Source organism: Amyelois transitella, chromosome 2, assembly GCF_032362555.1.
Source record: "Amyelois transitella isolate CPQ chromosome 2, ilAmyTran1.1, whole genome shotgun sequence".
Taxonomy (NCBI): Eukaryota; Metazoa; Arthropoda; class Insecta; order Lepidoptera; family Pyralidae; genus Amyelois; species Amyelois transitella.
Genome location: NC_083505.1, coordinates 12913859 through 12932059, shown reverse-complemented (window position 1 = coordinate 12932059; position 18201 = coordinate 12913859). Strand labels below are relative to the sequence as shown.

Below are 18201 nucleotides of genomic sequence, written 5' to 3'. Positions count from 1 at the left end.
TTCTTTATAAAGTCACAGTCTCACGGGAATTCGGATGTGGGAAAATCATAAAAAAAAAATCTTTTTTAATTTGTGATTTAATCACTCTTGACAACAAAATGGTATTTAGAGGAGTGCAAAACTCCTCGGAATCTATTATAAACGTTACAAAACATAACTTACAATAATAGGTACAGGGTAGACTGTAGTGAGATATTGAGGCATCATTCTTTATATATAGGTAATCTAAAAACTTTCTGCATATTACTCATATGATATACGTCTTTCGAGGCTAATGGATGAATGGTCCATGCGAAAGGTTATGAGTGAAATAGCACATCATACTCGCACATTTTAAATAGCGAGATAGCATGAAATTCGCTTCGAACGTCACTTACTGTACTGAGGTATATTTTACAAAGTGCATCCACTACAAATGTGATGCTTCCTGTTATCAGAACCCAAAGGCCAGTTTGTGGAAACGTAGAGCGAAAAAATTTACAATGCACAGCGCATTAGTCGACCCATGAGCAGTGTGAAGATTCATCTCCCACACTAAGGCCGGCTGGCTCTCTGGCAGTTTATCAAAAAATATTGGTAGGTATATAAGTTATGGATAAACAATACATAAGTACATACATAAAATCACGTATCTTTCCCGGAGGGGTAGGCAAAGACTACCTTTTTCCACTTGCCACGATCTCTGCATACTTCCTTCGCTTCATCCACATTCATAACATAAATAAAAAATATTGGACAAACAATGGAGTTTCGTTATCAGCGCAGGCACGGGTATTTGATTCAATCCATAGGAAACTGATGCACTATATTATTAAAAAAAATATGCACCCATATTATTAAAACCTATTTCATTTGAGACTATGAATGCCACACGATGCGGCTACGTGCCTAATGAGCGGTACAAAGCCGGTACCTGCGAATATCGCCGCCATTTTGGTTCAGTTTACGTTTTCTTAAATTGTATAAGCAAATGGGTGTATTGTATATCACGGAAACAAGTAAAATACATAGCAAACTTTTTAAAAATAAGTGTTGGTGACGCAAACCTCTAGTTTAAATCGTTGATTCTATTTTTGAAAGATTTTGTTTTCAACATTCATGCCATGCCTCTGCCTTTCATCTTGTATAAACTAAAATAGCTTGTAATCTTTCAAATGATCCGTTATTTAATACAAACACTTCTCCGCTTCATTAGTATATCTCAAATTTAGGTACACCAATAGGAAGCTGATAAGAAGATTATTTCCTAACACAACGTTTCCACAAACGACTGGTTTAAATTTTATATTGGCGATTAATTGTATATGAACTACAGACATGTTATTCGCGTTATCAATCAGATCTCAAGATCAGTTTCCAAGTTATTTACTTAACGTGAATTCTGCGTAAATTTTATAAAACAATTCGCCACTCAATATATCATCAACTATGAGAATAAATGCTAAATTAAAAAAAAAAACATATTTGTAGAACAAAACGAACATTGGTACCTACTTACCAAAAAACGAAACGGTACTAACGCGAGACAAAATATGGTAAAATTAAACATGTCGTTTCACAAAAGAGTTGAAATATTTGACGAAATGTAGTTAAAAAAATTTAAGAATAATAACAATAATATCTACAAACACATTAATTGTCTACAAGTTTGTGTGTGACACAATGAACACAAAGTTTATAATAAAACATACACCAGTCGAAAATCATGCTGCAGCGTAGTTTATTCCGCCGCTTCTTCTACACATGCGCAGTAGATATAATAAGATGTTATGTGACGTCAATGAGTGATACCTTGTATCCAATTTTGAAAATAAATCTATTCTATCACTGAATTAATATTTACATGCGGTCAAATGTCCTTACTCAACAACAAAATTTGGCGAACCAACAGATAAATATCAAAATAAAAACAGTAGAACCCTCATTACAAAATAATTTTACTTGGAATAAAATATTATTTTACCCCAGTACCGAAACTGGCACTACGATGTCTCAATAATATAATTATTTTTAACACCTTAAGTTGGCATTTAATAGAATTGAATAATCAAACTGATTATAGAAAAAAAATCAGCAATTGAAACCTTAAACAAAATCATTGTTAGAAGGTAGAGTATAACGTGCCCAAAAATTTAAATATGTGTGAGCTAAAATCTTAAATATCAATGTTGCCAGAGGCTTAATTCACTTTAGTTATATATTCTCCATCAAGTAGGTAGTTATTTTAAACAAGAAATCGCGACGTTAGCAAACGGTACATACTACAAATACTCATAATGATATATCCGAACATAATTCTTTATAACATTTATATTTATTTTTGTATTTGATGTATACTCTACCTTGACAAATAATACACACAGATGTCTCACGCAATAAATTCGTAATAATCTGACAACAGACTCTGCAACGAGAAACATCCTGTTATACATTTGTTTCGCGTGTTCATAAACCTACACGCTATGGCTACAAAATCTTAACTATATAAATTATATACAGCGTTCAATACATTAACGCACTATTTACAATAAAGTTTGAATGCTTTGGCTAATAACAGGGTCGCATGTATCATTCCCAACTAGTCCTTTAATAGGAACCAAGTTACAGGCTGATCGGGAGGAACATGCAATATGAACCCTACGGAGAGTACAATAAGGTCCGCTTCCAGGAATTTTATTGCACGTCGTGAACGAGCTGTTAAGCTTCACGTGTAAGCGTAAATCGAGACCGAAACTCCTCCGTCCGCGTTCTGCGACTATTAGCTGGGGTTCGGGGACTTGTGGTTATGTTGGTTCGCGTCCAGCTCGTTCATTGGTTGGGCTCGCGGGGAGACGGGCCTGAAGGTGCAGTCGAGGGAGTCGGAGTCGGGGGTTCCCGGCGTGGAGGGCGTGAGGCGGTCGGCCGGGCAGGCGCGCTTGGACAGCGGCGAGTCGGCGTCGTCGCAGCGCCGCTTGCCCAGCGCCGGCCGCCCCACCGGGCTGAAGCTGGACGCGCGGATCGCGATGGGGGACAGGCTGCGCCGCGTCGTGTACTTCCTGGTCGGCGACGGGGACACTACCGGTGAGAATCTGGAATTACAATAAATAATAAATATATATGTACGGGACAAATTACACAAATTGAGTTAGCCTCGAAGTAAGTTCGAGACTTGTGTTACGAGATACTAACTCAACTATACTATATTTTATAATAAATACTTATATATAGATAAACATCAAACACCCAGCCCAATCAGAAAAAGTTCTTTTCTCATCATGCCCTGGCCGGGATTCGAACCCGGAACCTCCGGTGTCACAGACAAGCTTATTACCACTGCGCCACAGAGGCCGTCGAAAAATTGTAGCAACTAGCGTCAGTTCATTTACGTAGCGGAGGGCGGCCTCGCATTCCTCAGGACAAGATAGCTGTGCAGTCTACTGGGAGAATGTGGCAAGAATCACACGGCGTTTCCAAAGAAGACTGTTTGACTTTATGATAAAATGGCTGCCTTAGAATTACCTTTGTCTTCTGGGAGAATGTGGTAATAACAGAAAGGGAATGAAGACTGTTAGATCTGACACGTTATTATGACGACTTTTTCGTCTTGAAATTACCTGCGTATTCTAGCAGGAGAGTTTGGCAACCCAGCGTTGGGGGCGTTAGGTGTGACCAGGGTCAATTCCTCACAGGACTGGCACATCTGCATCGAGGAGTGTCCCTCTCTCGAGCGACTTCTCTCGTGTTGGTGACAGACCGTTCCTCAGAGCGGAGTGCACCTCAGCTCGTAAAAAAATCCCTGGTAGGTATTCGTGATGGCCTCGCATCCTTCAGATCTTAGACAAGTCTTCTCAGAGAATGTAACAAGTCAGAGAAGCGGTTTGGATACAATGTCACTACCGAACATGACATGACGACCTATGGCTTACCCAATCCAAGATCGTGAATCACAGGCGCCTAAGGCTCTTCTCCAGAAAGGTGAGGATTCAACTGATACTAAGAAGATGAGACTGGATCTTCTACTGATACTTCACTTCTGTTTAGCTATTTGGCTTAATGATAGAACTGAGATTCAAAAAGTGACAGGTTGCTAGCCCATCGCCTAAAAGAGGAATCCTTAGTTTATAAACCTATCCCTTAGTCGCCTTCTACGACATCCATGGGGAAAGAGATGGAGTGGTCCTATTCTTTTTTGTAACGGTGCCGGGAACCACACCCCATCATTACCTGTGTATTCTTGTAGGGGAGTGTGGCAACCCAGCGTTGGGGGCGTTAGGTGCGACCAGGGTCAAGTCCTCGCAGGACTGGCCCATCTGCATCGCGGAGTGCACCTCCCGCTCGTGAGCCACCTCCCTCGTGGTGACAGACCGGTCCTCAGCGGAGTGCAGCCAGCAGTGACATGACGACCTATGGTTTACCTAATCCAAGACCGTGAATCACAGGCGCACCTCAGGCTCCTCTCCAGACAGGTGAAGTACTTAGAAGATGACTAGATGTGTGTCTTCACTCCATCATTACCTGTGTATTCTTGTAGGGGAGTGTGGCAACCCAGCGTTGGGGGCGTTAGGTGCGACCAGGGTCAAGTCCTCGCAGGACTGGCCCATCTGCATCGCGGAGTGCACCTCCCGCTCGTGAGCCACCTCCCTCGTGTTGGCAGACCGGTCCTCAGCGGAGTGCAGCCAGCAGTGACATGACGACCTATGGTTTACCTAATCCAAGACCGTGAATCACAGGCGCACCTCAGGCTCCTCTCCAGACAGGTGAAGTACTTAGAAGATGACTAGATGTGTGTCTTCACCCCATCATTACCTGTGTATTCTTGTAGGGGAGTGTGGCAACCCAGCGTTGGGGGCGTTAGGTGCGACCAGGGTCAAGTCCTCGCAGGACTGGCCCATCTGCATCGCGGAGTGCACCTCCCGCTCGTGAGCCACCTCCCTCGTGTTGGTGACGGCCTCGCACTCCTCGGCGCGCAGCTGGTTCACGCGGGGCGTGAGTCGGGGTCCCCATGAGTTCTGAAAAAAAAATGGAGATATCCAGTTTTACGGTTCGATTATAGAGATTAGATATATCTATATCAAGTTTTACGGTTTGATGATAGTGATTAGATATATCTATCTCTTTCGTTGTAGAAACCACGTGAAGCTGGATGGCTTGTAAGTAATAAGTAATTATAAAAAATATATATCATCGAGTTAGTATCCCATTACATAACACAAGTCTCGATCTAACTTTAGGTCTAACTTAACCCATTGTGTAATTTGTCTACTAACTGAAATTGAGTACCTATGTTTTCTCTTCTGTTTTTCTTTTTCTTATGGTGCAATACAGAGTTTATCTATCTATCTTACCTAAGTTATACGAAACACCGTGTCAGGTACTAGACGGTTTGTCGGCCTCTGTGGCTCAGCGGTAGTACGCTTGTCTGTGACACCGGAGGTCCCGGGTTCGAATCCCGGTCAGGGCATGATGAGAAAAGAACTTTTTCTGATTGGCCTGGGTCTTGGATGTTTATCTATATAAGTATTTATTATAAAATATAGTATCGTTGAGTTAGTATCTCGTAACACAAGTTTCGAACTTACTTCGAGACTAACTCAATCAGTGTAATTTGTCCCGTATATATTTATTATTCATTACTTACATTGAGACTAACAGGGGCTGCCAGGGGGCTGAAGGAGCCCGAGTGTCGGCGTGTCCGGGACATATTGTTACTAAACATACTGAACAATGTGCTTCTGAAACAAACAACAAAATCGATTGAGAAGCTGGCTACCTGACATTGTATATACGTAAAAATCACGTCTTACGGGGTAGACAGATCGAACAGGCCACGTTTCGCTGAATAGCAAAATGATGGCGTTGGGATTCAAATATGTCAGTCTTGTTCTTCCTCCTGGCTATAGTCCCGGTTGCATCCTCACACCACTGAAGAGGAGCCCGGGGTAACTTTGACCATGGATCCTGGATTGGGTGAGTCAGTTTTTTACACGAAGCGACTCCCGTCTAACCTCCGTAACCTTCGCAGGGGAAACTAACCCGTATTGGGTCATATGGTTACACATCTAGTTGCTTGAATGTGGCGGTTTCCTCGCGATGTTTTCCCTCACCGTAAGAGTATCGGTTAGTTATCAAACTAATGTACGTAACTTCAAAAAAACACATTGATACATGGCCGCGGTGGGATTCGAACCGGTGCCTTTATGCGAAATCGCGTTACAACGACCATCGCTAAAACTCTTATCACCTTAAAAGAAGAATTCCAAGTTTATAAGCCTTTCCCTTAATTGGACCTTAAGAATATGTACGGGAATGAAGGCAGATGGCAAACACTGTTTTTTCTTTGCTACCTGACAAACAAGTATAATATTACTGTAGGAGATGAATTGGCCGTGTACCGCAAAAAAGCATGAGTATACTGTATCGTTACCAGCACTCTGTGGAAAGTGTAGCTAGCAACGGTGGGCTTATCGGTAAGGTGCCCGGTTAAAATGCGTGTGGCTTCGTGTAAAAACCTGACTCACCCAAACCCATGGTCAAGGGCATGCCCCGGGCTCCTTTCCAAAGAGGTGAGGATGCAAAGGGGACTTACGGCAGGAGGAAGAAGACCAACACTGTCGAGGAAATTGAAGCGCCCAAGGGAACAAATACTTTTACAAGCAACAGCCATGAGATAAGATATTAATGTTACCGATCCTTATTGTATTGACTAAGGGATAGGCTTATTAACTTTGGGATTCTTCTTTTAGGCGATGGGCTAGCAACCCGTCACTATTTGAATCTCAATTCTATCATTAAGCCAAACAGCTGAACGTGGCCTATCAGTCTTTTCAAGACTGTTGGCTCTGTCTACCCCGTAAGGGATAAAGACGTGATCATATGTATATATGTATCCTTATTGTAAGGGAAAACATCGTAAGGTAACTTGCACATTCAAGCATGAAGGTGTAACTATAATCCAATGGTTTTGTTCGGTTTATTCCTTTATTTGGAGTCACAGAAGGATTGCACATCTGTCAACCGCTACGCGTAATTAATTGATATTTATATAACCACTCCTGGACCGGGGTCAAATGCGTTCCCTAGGTTCTTCCCAGTGCTAACTATAATCACGTCTATATCCCTTGCGGGGTAGACAGAGCCAACAGTCATCAACAGACTGAAAAGGGCACGTTCAGCTGTTTGGCTTAATTATAGGATTGGGATTCAAATAGTGACAGGTTACTAGCCCATCGCCCAAAAGAGGAATTCCAAGTATATACGATGGATGTCGTGAAAGGTGACTAAGGGAAGGTGTCCTTACCTTTCACGACATCCATGGGAAAGATATGGAGTGGTTCTATTCTGTTTCTATTGGTCCGGGACGGCACACCCAAAGTGCAAAATGCTAATAGGTCATGAGCTTTTTTACCATTCTGAGGGCGCTTATCTTTCTTCTCGCATTTGACAATATCAAAAATCTAATTGAAGATACCTACGTAGAGAAAAACTGCGAATCGCTGATATTAAGCGCTTTTTTTGCCAACAATCCATGTTAAGATTGTTTTGCAGTCCAATTATTATAATTTTTAAAATTATCTCTAAAAGAACTAATTAGAGGTCTGCTTTGGTTTCTTAATGGGACCTAGTTGTACGCTTAAACTATATATTGTTACTACTAATTTCTATTTGCGACGCCACCGCTTCCAAAGCGCATGTGTAGAAGAAGCGGCGAAGCAAACTACACTGCAATCATTTTCACCGGACGTCAATTTACAAATATAGATGGTAATACAGAATTAAAGGAACACTTCACATATTTTGTAGGGAGTCTAGAAAGGGTGCTCGTAAAATCACCTTACGTGATTGAGCTCATAACTAGAAGGTTGATAGAGCCAAAGCTGGTGGTAGTAACTCACTTCTCTCCTTCTTCTCTTTTCCTCTAAACCTTTATTTTATTAATTGCCTTCAAGTCGGGCCACGATACAGTATATAATTCATGACTTACCCTCTTCCAGAGCTAGGAATCGTGCGACTGAGTTGTATATAACTAGACTCAAAGCAAGAGGGTCAATGATATACAAAACTCATCGGAAATAAGAATGACAAGATGTATTAAACTGAAGAGTTTGTTTGTTTGAACGCGCCAATCTCAGGAACTACTGGTTCGAATTGAAAAATTGTTTTTGTGTTGAATAGATCATTTATCGAGGAAGGCGATAAATGATTAGGAGCCGAGAAATAATGGGAAATGTGAAAAGAACGGGGTAAATTATTCATCTTTGAGGGCTTCAATGATGCCCAAAATAACTATTCCACGCGGACGAAGTCGCGGGCACAGCTAGTATAATATAAAGCACGTTGGTTTTATCGCGTAATAATCGGCGCGATAGCGACGCGACGAGATGTCGCTACCAAACGATTATATTCACATATTTTCCATTCTTGGAATCACAACACTAGTTTGTGATAAGCGCGGGCTTTTCAATCTAGGGGAGATTTCAAAATATATATCGCGAAACTGTGGTAGAGCAAATCCATATGTTTATACATAATACAGGTATTAAACACGCACGTAACGCTCCTTTATTTCATCTCGGATGTTTCGAATCTATGTCACAATGATCCGTGGTCACCTTGCGACTGAAAACCAGCGGGGTACTGCTCCGTCTCAGATGGAGCGAATCGAAAAGTCCGCGATAAAATAAAGGTATGTTACGTGCGCGTTTAGTAGCTGAATTATTTATAAATGTAGTATGTATCATGGAACGCAATGTTTAAATTCAGTAACAAATCCATATGTTTTCAATATTGAAGGTTATCTTAAAGTTTTAATATAATTGATACCACTTTTAATCACGTCTTTATCCCTTATGTTGTAAACAGAGTCAAGTCTCAAAACGAACACATTCAGCAATATGACTTAATGAGACTAGAATTTAAATGGTGAGGTCGTCAGCCCATCGCCTAAAAGAAGTATATAATTAATTTCATCGTATTTGTAAATTGAGAGCTGCTGAAAATGATGCAGTATAGTTTATTCCGCCGGTTCTTCTACACCTGCACTTTGGAAACGGTAGTAGGTAATAATTATACTTATTCCATAATACCTTGTATCCTATTTTAAAAATAAATCTATTTTTGTTTCATCTATGTAGTTAGACCATCAGGTAATGCAGGCTCATAATCACACATAACTAAACTCAAAAGTCCTGAATAGTTTAGTTACTTTTCATAAATAGTAGTTTAGTTATCGTGTGTGTAGGTGAACACTAGCAGAGAAACTCCCGAAATTTTAATGATTACCGGACAAAATAGAATAGGTCCTGCCGCAGAACACAGCGCTCCCATCCCATCCTGCTTTTCCTATTGGATACAGACTCTAGTGTTCACACTAGCTTTTTGAAACCATTAACTTTTGCAGCGGCTAATGATTATAGATGCGACTGTTATATAAATATTTATGTAATATTTAATTATAATGAAAGTGCAAGCATCTAAAACTACTTTCGCCATGCAATATGAATATTTAACTTAAATATAAAAAGGTAAAATATACAATAATAAATTGGTGAAAAAAATCATCAATTCATTCTTTACTTTACTTTTTAACATTCTTATCTGTTTTCTCGTTGTTTTTATTTTTACCCATGGAAGCCAGCTAGAGCCAGGACAGACATAATTGTTTTTAATTAGTTACTACAGTAAATTACAAAATACTGTCTAAAAAGATTTTGCATGATAATCAAAAAACTGTTATATTAGTGCCAAAAACACTCATAAATTATAGATTTCTTGCATAAATGACACAAACTGATTTGCATCATTCATTCCTAAGTCAAAAATTCTTAAATCCTGTTTAACTACAATTTCCATAATAAGAAAGACACATTCTTAAAACTACATTTTGCATGTCATATGTTCATTATGTAGCAAAATGAATAAATTAACACACAATACACATCCAACACAAACTAATGAGGAAAATTACTAAAAGCACCACCTACTTATGGTTATTCTATCATACTATTCTCAGTTCAATACTATCTACAAGGCATGGTTATCAATAAATTAACTAGGTACATCTCCCAAAACAGATTGAACAAAAAATGGTAAGAAATTTTATTACTTTTGAAAAGGTTATTAACAACACAATGCTAAAAACACATATTGCACCCACTAGGCACCACGGCAGCTGTCTAAAATAGGTACTCAGCATAGCAACAACCGCATCACCTTACGGAGGCGTGCGAGGTACCTCATATTTACCTTGGAGCTGTGTTGGTTGTAGGAGAAGTCGCCGCTGTAGACGACACCTCATTGATTAGAGGTGCGCTGCTGCACCTTTTCAATATGTTAGGAGCATCCACATCCATTATCTTTTAGCAACCATTCGTTCACTGACGTACTATGTAGTTATACTCATCGGGACTGCCGACACTATTGGCTCTAGTTTATATAACACTGCAAGTGCACTTAGAAACGAACTAATAGAACAATAAAACTACCATTATGCATAAATACTTGTCATTTAGAACAATCAAATCAATTAATAACAAAATAAAATTAAAATACGCTACTCTGAAAGCTAAAAAGTGGCTCGAAGCTGACCTGTCAAATTGCCGCAATAATTCAACATTCACACAACATTATGTAGGTAGCTTATTTTGTAAAAAATACTATATCTTATTTATTTGATTACTTTGAAAACTAAGAGCAATTTATCAAAAATGCTATTGGGCTCCAATTAAAAAATAAAAGTAGGAAGAAATTCGCAAGAAGTAAGAATTTTTTTATTCTGCTTTCTTACTGTACTGAGTTCGGTCAGTTGTCAAAACAAAACGCACTTGTATGAGGTGACAGACGCGTGTGGTATGCAAAATCATATAAGCATAGGTATGGTGTTTGTATGGTATTTATATACTAACGTCCTGCGGTTTGAAGATGAGGACATCACTTCACAGCTGAACGGCGATCAGAGTCGATTCGAACAGTTTTATTATTGAAAACATAATGTAATTATATATATAGACACCGCGACATTTAGCAATCTCAGGTTAGTATTCTATACCCAGTTGAGATTTGTGTGTCATAACTTTCGTTTGTTAGAGGGACCCGCATAACATTTCTATTCAGGTATATAATTATTGCTAGACCTATCACTGAGGTTACCTGCGTCATGTTAGTGTTTCTGACATACGACAGAAAGACAGCTGTCAATGTCAAAACACATTTGACTATTCTCCCTACCGTCATGTCAAGTATGTCAAATCAAAAGTAATCAAAACAAAATTTGTAAAGATAGGTAGGTGCGTAAACTTTTTGTAATAACAAGATTTTCTGTCCACTTTGTTATATCTTGCTTTCGTTATTCATTTAAACGAACTATGTATGGTGTTTAAAGTTTACTAAAAGAAGAGTATCAGTATACGCCGAATTATATAATATAAACTGATAAGGAGGATAAGGGAAAAGGGCTTGTTAGAGGGATAAGGCAATTTCCTACGAATTTTCACCATGAATGCTACTGAATACAAGAGCTATCATGAAACATTTATGTCTAATAACCATGGGTCGACTGTTTTTCACACATTTTGCTGCATTATGTATACCGTTGAATGTTCACTCTTCACGACAGTTTCGGGAATGTGCCGGAGTTCGAAATACTCCCAGTATGTGTATGAATATATCATCATTGTACTATCTCTAGTAGCCGCCAACACTATTCTGTCGGATTACATATATATCCTTAATGTTTCTATATTATTTCCTCTTATTTATGAAGTCTACCAGCATTGTTATCATTTAGATATGGTGAAGAAGTTCACTCTACCCAATGATTTTAAAAAGTTACAGACTATATCCGCAGTGAGAGGCCTTACATACTTAATGACAGTGTGTTGTATTCTAGCTGTAGATTTTAAAAGTTTTCCTAGATATTTAGCTAAGACTGAAAACTATGGTTACAGTTTGATGGACACAGGAGTAGGGTTTTTCGTTCTTATAAGTGGTCTTGTTCATAAAGACGTGAGGGAAAGAGGTATAATTTATGTTTTGAAAAGTAATGCTAAATTTGTATCAATTCTTCTGTGCCTCGGTGTTGGGAGATATGTATCTGTGAAGCAGTTTGAGTACCATGAACATGTCACGGAATATGGAGTCCATTGGAACTTTTTCTTTACAATAGCAGTGTGTAAAGTGGTCTCCAGTCTATTATTGTATTTTTCCAACAAGCGGTTGTTATTAAGCATTGTTACATTAGCTATTCACGAGTTCTTTCTTTACTATGGTTTGGAAGAGTGGGTGTTCAGTAATGCACCTCGCACAGACCTCATCTCTGCTAACCGAGAAGGAATATCATCAAGCCTGGGTTATGTCTCAATGTACTTATTTGCTGCACACTACCAAACAATATTCCTTGATAAAGTTGCTGAAAGAAGTAAAGTCATGAAGAATCTAACTTTAAGTGTTGGAGTATTATGGATCTTAACTTATGTTGTGCCAGTAATAAAGCCGGCATCTAGAACATTGGCCAATGCTGGTTACTGCTTGTATGTGGAGGCAATATTGTGGTCAATAATGATGGTGTTGTACTACTGTGAAGTAGTTTATGATGATTTTGAAGCACCTTTGATACTTTCAGACATCAATAGAAATGGATTATCTTGCTTCTTAATTGCCAACTTGATGACAGGTGCTATAAATTTGAACATAAGAACATTACTTGTTTCAAATGAGTGGTCCTTCTTTATTTTGAATGTTTACATGATTTTGTTATTGTCATTCACCTCTTTACTGAAAATTATAGGATTGAGAATATAAAAACACATACAGTTAACAAAATATTCTATTTATTGTAAAAATATAATTTAACTTGTTACTATATTAAAAATATGGACTTAAACTAAATTATAAATTGTACAACTTCTGTTGGTTGATATGAGGACAAATTTAAAAAAAACCAAAGGAAAACAGTACATTCCCTTTGAAAAGATTATATATTATTTTATTTCTTTATTTTGTACTGCCTGAGGCTTAGTAAGATAACATACAAACATAGGATAAAGGTAAAACAACCAGAGTTATAATAATACTATATATCTAGACTAATGAAATCCTAATCAAAATTGGACTTTTCTATTTATGCATTTCTTAAAAACCCCTGTTTTTTTTTTTCAAAATATTTATTCTTATACTATGTAATATAGTTGAATTGGAATTGTGCCTACTTCTAAAAAATTGGAGGTTCTCAGTGCCCTAACATGTACTTTTATTATTTTGTATAATTGAGTATTAGATAAGGTTGGTATTGAATTACTAGCTAGAATATCTTTTTTGCATTTATAATGTATTCACCTGTGGTAAGATAAAGACTTTATGTTATTAGTATTTTAGTTACCTGAGGCATAGCATAACTGTTTTGTTATAATAATTATAAAATATTTTTATAAAGTATTTTTTTATTTAGTTTTTATAACAATGAATTAACTAAAAATTTTATAAAGGTTACTATTTTAAATAATTTTAAATGAAAACAATAATAATAATAACTGTGGAATGCAAAATGGGGCAAATGCTAAGCTATATAAATAAGAGCTAAATTAAGGAATGTTTGACACATCATTGTAATTACTCAACAGTGTTAATTTTACATAACCTATATAAAAAAAGGAAACATCTTACACCAAAAAAAAATCTAAATAAAATTTCTAATATGCATCAGAAAAAAAAAGGAATTAAAAGTGTATTTGTTTGTTCATCATTCAGAGAAGAACATATGGAACATTTATAGATACGAAAATCAGTACAGTGTTTACAATATTTCAATGTTAAATTCTTCATTTAAAGTTGGCAACCCCATAATAATACAAAATCTATTAAAGATGGGCCTCATACTTTTTATTTATAATATTTTAATCTTATAATCAGTATTGCAGTATTAGCTAAAATTAAAAAAAAAATATTAAATATAAAATTGAACCTTCAATAACCTGTGCGCTATATACCACAGAAAGCTTAATAAATATCTTTGGCGTTTCCAAAATGGATGTTTATTGTTCCTTTTTTGGCAACTTCCTCCAAGGTAAATTCGAATTCCCTTGTGACCAAGAGCGGTGGATTATATTTTGTTATGGCATATATGTTATCTCTATCTATTCCTATTAACCAAATAGAAAGAGCTAGAGAAGATAAGTCATAAGCCTCATAAACATTTGTCTATAGACCAGAGGGGTTAGTGCGAGTTCTACTCGCGAGTAGCGAGTAATCACGAATTTGTAAGGAATGGCATTAGTGCCATCGCGTTACCACTAGGTGGCGCTGATAAAATCTCATACAAATTCGCGGTTACTTTCTCGACGCGTTTGATCGAGTAAAACTCGCACTAACCCCTCTGGAGGTCATATTCATATAAGATCGAATCCCGGAAATCATACATATTTAAAAATGGTGCCATGTACCTTACAGTGGTATAGTTCTTTTTTATAGACAACAAGCGTACGGTCTGATGGTAAGTGGTCACGGTTTCTCTTAAACTCTCTTCAAAAGTGGTACTTCATCAGTTTTCCTACTGGTTGTCTCGCGACACCGCAAGAGTCTGTATTGACAGAATATAAGGCAGTACAAACACAGCGGAATAAGTACAAAAGCATAGAATAGCAAATATGGAAACCTCTGCGGCGACCAGAACACGGTGTAATGTAGAAGACTGTTGTTGTTTTCTGAAAAAAAAGAATGTTTACATTTAGTAACAGATAGCTGCATACATACATTACATATAATCACGTCTATATCCCTTGAGGGGTAGACAGAGCCAACAGTCTTGCAAAGCCTGAAAGGCCACGTTCAGCTATTTGGCTTTAAGATAAAATTGAGATTCAAATAGTGGCATGTTGCTAGCCCATCGCCTAAAAAAGAATCCCAAGTTTGTAAGCCTATCCCTTAGTCGCCTTTTACGACATCCATGGGAAAGAGATGGAGTGGTCCTACTCTTTTTTGTATTGGTGCCGGGAACCACACGGCACAAATACAAAAAAGAATACAGATAGCTGAATTGACGCTGCGAAATGATTGAGGTGTCATTCAAATCATTTCGCAGCATGTAAGATACGATTCAGACAGACTAGCTTGTATCGGCGCGGACTGAAGAGCATTTCACAATGCGACAAAGGAAATTGAATCTTGTGAAAAGACACTAAAGTTCTATTTCAGCTACATATACTTTCAGAGCTGTACGACCTCTTCATGCACTATTCGGACCCTCCCTAGGAAGGACCAAGAGAGATATGTACGAAGGAACAAGATTTAACTAAGCTTTGGATTCAACCGCGTGGTTTCCGGCATCAATACAAAAAAGAATAGAACCACTCCATTTCTTTCCCATGGATTTCGTAAAAGGCGACTAAGGGATAGGCTCACAAACTTGGAATTCTTTTTTAGGCGATAGGCTAGCAACCTGTCACTATTCGAATCTCAATTCTATCATTAAGCCAAATAGCTGAACATGGCCATTCAGTCTTTTACAAACTGTTGGTTCTGTCTACCCCGCAAGGGATATAGACGTGACCATATGTATGTTGGATCCAACAGCTGATAATGTTTTTTTTTTATGTTTAACAATTATTATTTACCGAAAACAGCAGCTCCATATCCAATCTTACTAGTCCCCATCCTGTAGGAACATGTCGGCACAGATATCTCGTACAACCAGTCGCCTCTAGGTATGTGCAGCACACTGTACAACGGATATAGTGCCTGCCGTTGCGTGAGGTCTCTCTTCTGCTTCACGTACTTTGAATCGTGGTCGTGAGCACTGAAGTAAATGTCTGGACGGATTTTAGCGTTCATCTGAAATGAAAAAAGTCCATGATAATTGCCTTAGCCACTTGGGATCCTCTGTTAGATATATGTTTTGCTTGCCAAAAAATGTTCACTTTCACTAATTGAAGGGCGCCTGCTTAATATCTCCCTATTGTAATAAAGTCCTAGGACTACATAGTGGATGGTTTTCCTTAGTTACCAGTTTGGTGTCAAATAGTCACTGGTTTATATAGAATTTTTTTAAATTCTATTGGTTTTACATTCATACATACATATGGTCACGTCTATATCCCTTGCGGGGTAGACAGAGTCAACAGTCTTGGAAAGACTGAATGGCCACATTCAGCTATTTGGCTTAATGATAGAATTGAGATTCAAATAGTTGCTAGCCCGTCGCCTTAAAGAAGAATCCCAAGTTTATAAGCCTATCCCTTAGGCGCCTTTTACGACATTCATGGAAACGAGATGGAGTGGTCCTATTCTGTTTTTTATTGGTGCCGGGAACCACACCGCACTGTGACAAATAGTCACTGGTTTATCTAGAAATTTTTTAAATACTATTGTTACATAATATGTTTTATGACAATATCTACAATTAGACAAATCCCCCTGCTGCCACCATGTAATTTATCACCAATCACTTTTTTATGAATACCTACTTGACAGTACCCACCTTATGAATAAAGCTATGTTTATGTGTAACAGGATAGTGGGAGACCACAATTTTGTAGTTATTATCTACAAGTTCCATTTCATGAGGCACAGTGTAAGTGATGCCGTTGACCTTGTAGAATGAAATGTTCTTGAATGTTATCACATCTGGCTGCTCGAAAACTTCAGCAAACTCCTTCACTTTGTCCTTCTTTATTGGCTCACCCTCTCCGCCTATGTCATTATCTCCTGGAAGCCATATTTGCTGAAAAATTGATTAAGTTTAGAAAGAAAATCCTACTAAATAAAGACATTGTAAACTAAATACCAGTTTTTTTTAGTTCAAAATGTCTTTATTTTATAATTTACGTGGGTTTTAAAAGAGAATCGTAGGCAACTTACAACAACAGAATAATTTATCTCAAAAATTTTGGACAGCCTCTTCACATAACCATGGAACTGCTGCATGGTAGCTATGGAGCCTTCATCCATCAAGTCACCCATATAGACTAGGACATCTGGTTTGAAATGGTTTAGAACTACAGAAAATGTTGACTTCAGGTATCTGAAAATATAATTTACTTTCATGAATACATAAAATCACACCTCATTCCCAAAGGAGTAGGCAGAGATTTTTATATATTACACTGTCCACAATCACTGCAAACCTTTTTTACTTCATCAAATATTAACTTAGATACTGCCTAAAAATCTACTCATAAAAGAAGGCTTCCAACTGAATTTACAAATGTTTTCGAAAAAACTTGATTTGATATTCCTGGATTTATAAAAGAGCTTATGTTAAAAAGCAGCCTCGTAAAGTTAATTAAATAATAATAATGCAACACACTGAGCCAATAACATTAGTTAGATGCACTTACTCCTTAAACAAAAGACAGAAAATGAGTGTAAATACCTGTCGCTATCCCAGTTGAAAAGGTAGCTGAGGGGAGGAGCTACAGCCGTGTCACCCTGTATCTGAGGGTCGGCTATGAACAACACACGGGTACAGGAAGCATCAACACCTTCACACTCCAGGCTAGGCCAGTAAAATGGCTGTGCCAAATAAATAAACCACTCGCAATACAAAACGGCCACTACCAACGCTGCTATACTGTATTTCACCGTCGTACTGCGGGAAATAAGTAACGGTTAGTGCAAGTGAATAAGCTTGTCGCAGGAAATTATTTTAATATTTTTCTTTATTAGGATCCTTACCTTCTTTTAAAAAACATTTTTACATTGTTTATTTTTGATCAAGAACCAAAACAAAACAATAACAAGTCTGCAGTCATCTGACTTTGACAGTGACGTACAGCTGTCTTATCAAAAAATTATTGACATTGACAAATAAACGTTGATGTTATTTTTTAACCGACTACCTACGGCTAAACAAAAACCAGGGTAATGACTAACCTGTATGTATGTGGGTATGGATGTTCATCAATCAAAGGGAACATCCCTTATAACTTCTAGTTTTTACATTATATTGCCAACTAATGTACCTACAAAGTTTTTGTATAAATTTGAATTCACCAGATTAGATACTTATTTTGTCAAAAAATATGTAGCTTTGTTATGAATTTATTTCATCCAAAAGTTCATCAAAAGACCTTCTCATTTCTGAATGCTCAAATAATATTATGTGGTTACCAAAATTGTAGTGTTTAAAAGTACCCATTGCGTTACATCCTAAGATCGTTATGAGGTCATCATAATATAGATATCTATTATCAACTGTCACTATTTTAATCTTAATCTATCAAGCCATACATCTGA

General features: G+C 37.7%; 3 protein-coding genes across 3 annotated transcripts; 1 reads left to right on the top strand and 2 right to left on the bottom strand.

The window, feature by feature from the left end:
* Nucleotides 1-85: 85 nt before the first annotated feature.
* LOC106132210 (PPP2R1A-PPP2R2A-interacting phosphatase regulator 1) lies at nucleotides 86-10738 on the bottom strand. The gene is made up of 4 exons (XM_060946610.1): nucleotides 10222-10738; nucleotides 5618-5711; nucleotides 4786-4988; nucleotides 86-3068 (listed from the first exon to the last, which is right to left on the bottom strand). Exons 1-4 carry the CDS (start codon nucleotides 10326-10328, stop codon nucleotides 2759-2761), a joined length of 714 nt encoding a protein of 237 aa, XP_060802593.1. The 5' UTR covers nucleotides 10329-10738; the 3' UTR covers nucleotides 86-2758.
* A 477-nt stretch (nucleotides 10739-11215) lies between these two features.
* On the top strand, nucleotides 11216-13891 carry LOC106132202 (phosphatidylinositol-glycan biosynthesis class W protein). The gene has a single exon (XM_013331559.2). It carries the CDS (start codon nucleotides 11470-11472, stop codon nucleotides 12772-12774), a length of 1305 nt encoding a protein of 434 aa, XP_013187013.1. The 5' UTR covers nucleotides 11216-11469; the 3' UTR covers nucleotides 12775-13891.
* LOC106132203 (metallophosphoesterase 1) lies at nucleotides 13491-17713 on the bottom strand. Its single transcript, XM_013331560.2, has 6 exons — nucleotides 17641-17713; nucleotides 17339-17554; nucleotides 16825-16987; nucleotides 16445-16687; nucleotides 15582-15798; nucleotides 13491-14672 (listed from the first exon to the last, which is right to left on the bottom strand). Exons 1-6 carry the CDS (start codon nucleotides 17655-17657, stop codon nucleotides 14482-14484), a joined length of 1047 nt encoding a protein of 348 aa, XP_013187014.1. The 5' UTR covers nucleotides 17658-17713; the 3' UTR covers nucleotides 13491-14481.
* Nucleotides 17714-18201: the final 488 nt, after the last annotated feature.

Bases quoted from the DNA above. Each gene is read 5' to 3' on its own strand.
- LOC106132203 (XM_013331560.2), bottom strand. The intron at 15,799-16,444 runs GTGGGTACTGTC...TTTTCATTTCAG, and splicing joins AACATAGCTTTATTCATAAG to ATGAACGCTAAAATCCGTCC. The intron at 14,673-15,581 runs GTAAATAATAAT...CTTTTTTTTCAG, and splicing joins ATATGGAGCTGCTGTTTTCG to AAAACAACAACAGTCTTCTA.
- LOC106132202 (XM_013331559.2), top strand. From the start codon at position 11,470: ATGAATGCTACTGAATACAAGAGCTATCATGAAACATTTATGTCTAAT.
- LOC106132210 (XM_060946610.1), bottom strand. From the start codon at position 10,328: ATGGATGTGGATGCTCCTAACATATTGAAAAGGTGCAGCAGCGCACCT. The intron at 4,989-5,617 runs GTAAGTAATGAA...TTTTTTTTTCAG, and splicing joins CAGCCCCTGTTAGTCTCAAT to AACTCATGGGGACCCCGACT. The intron at 3,069-4,785 runs GTAATGATGGGG...TTGTAATTCCAG, and splicing joins TCCCCTACAAGAATACACAG to ATTCTCACCGGTAGTGTCCC.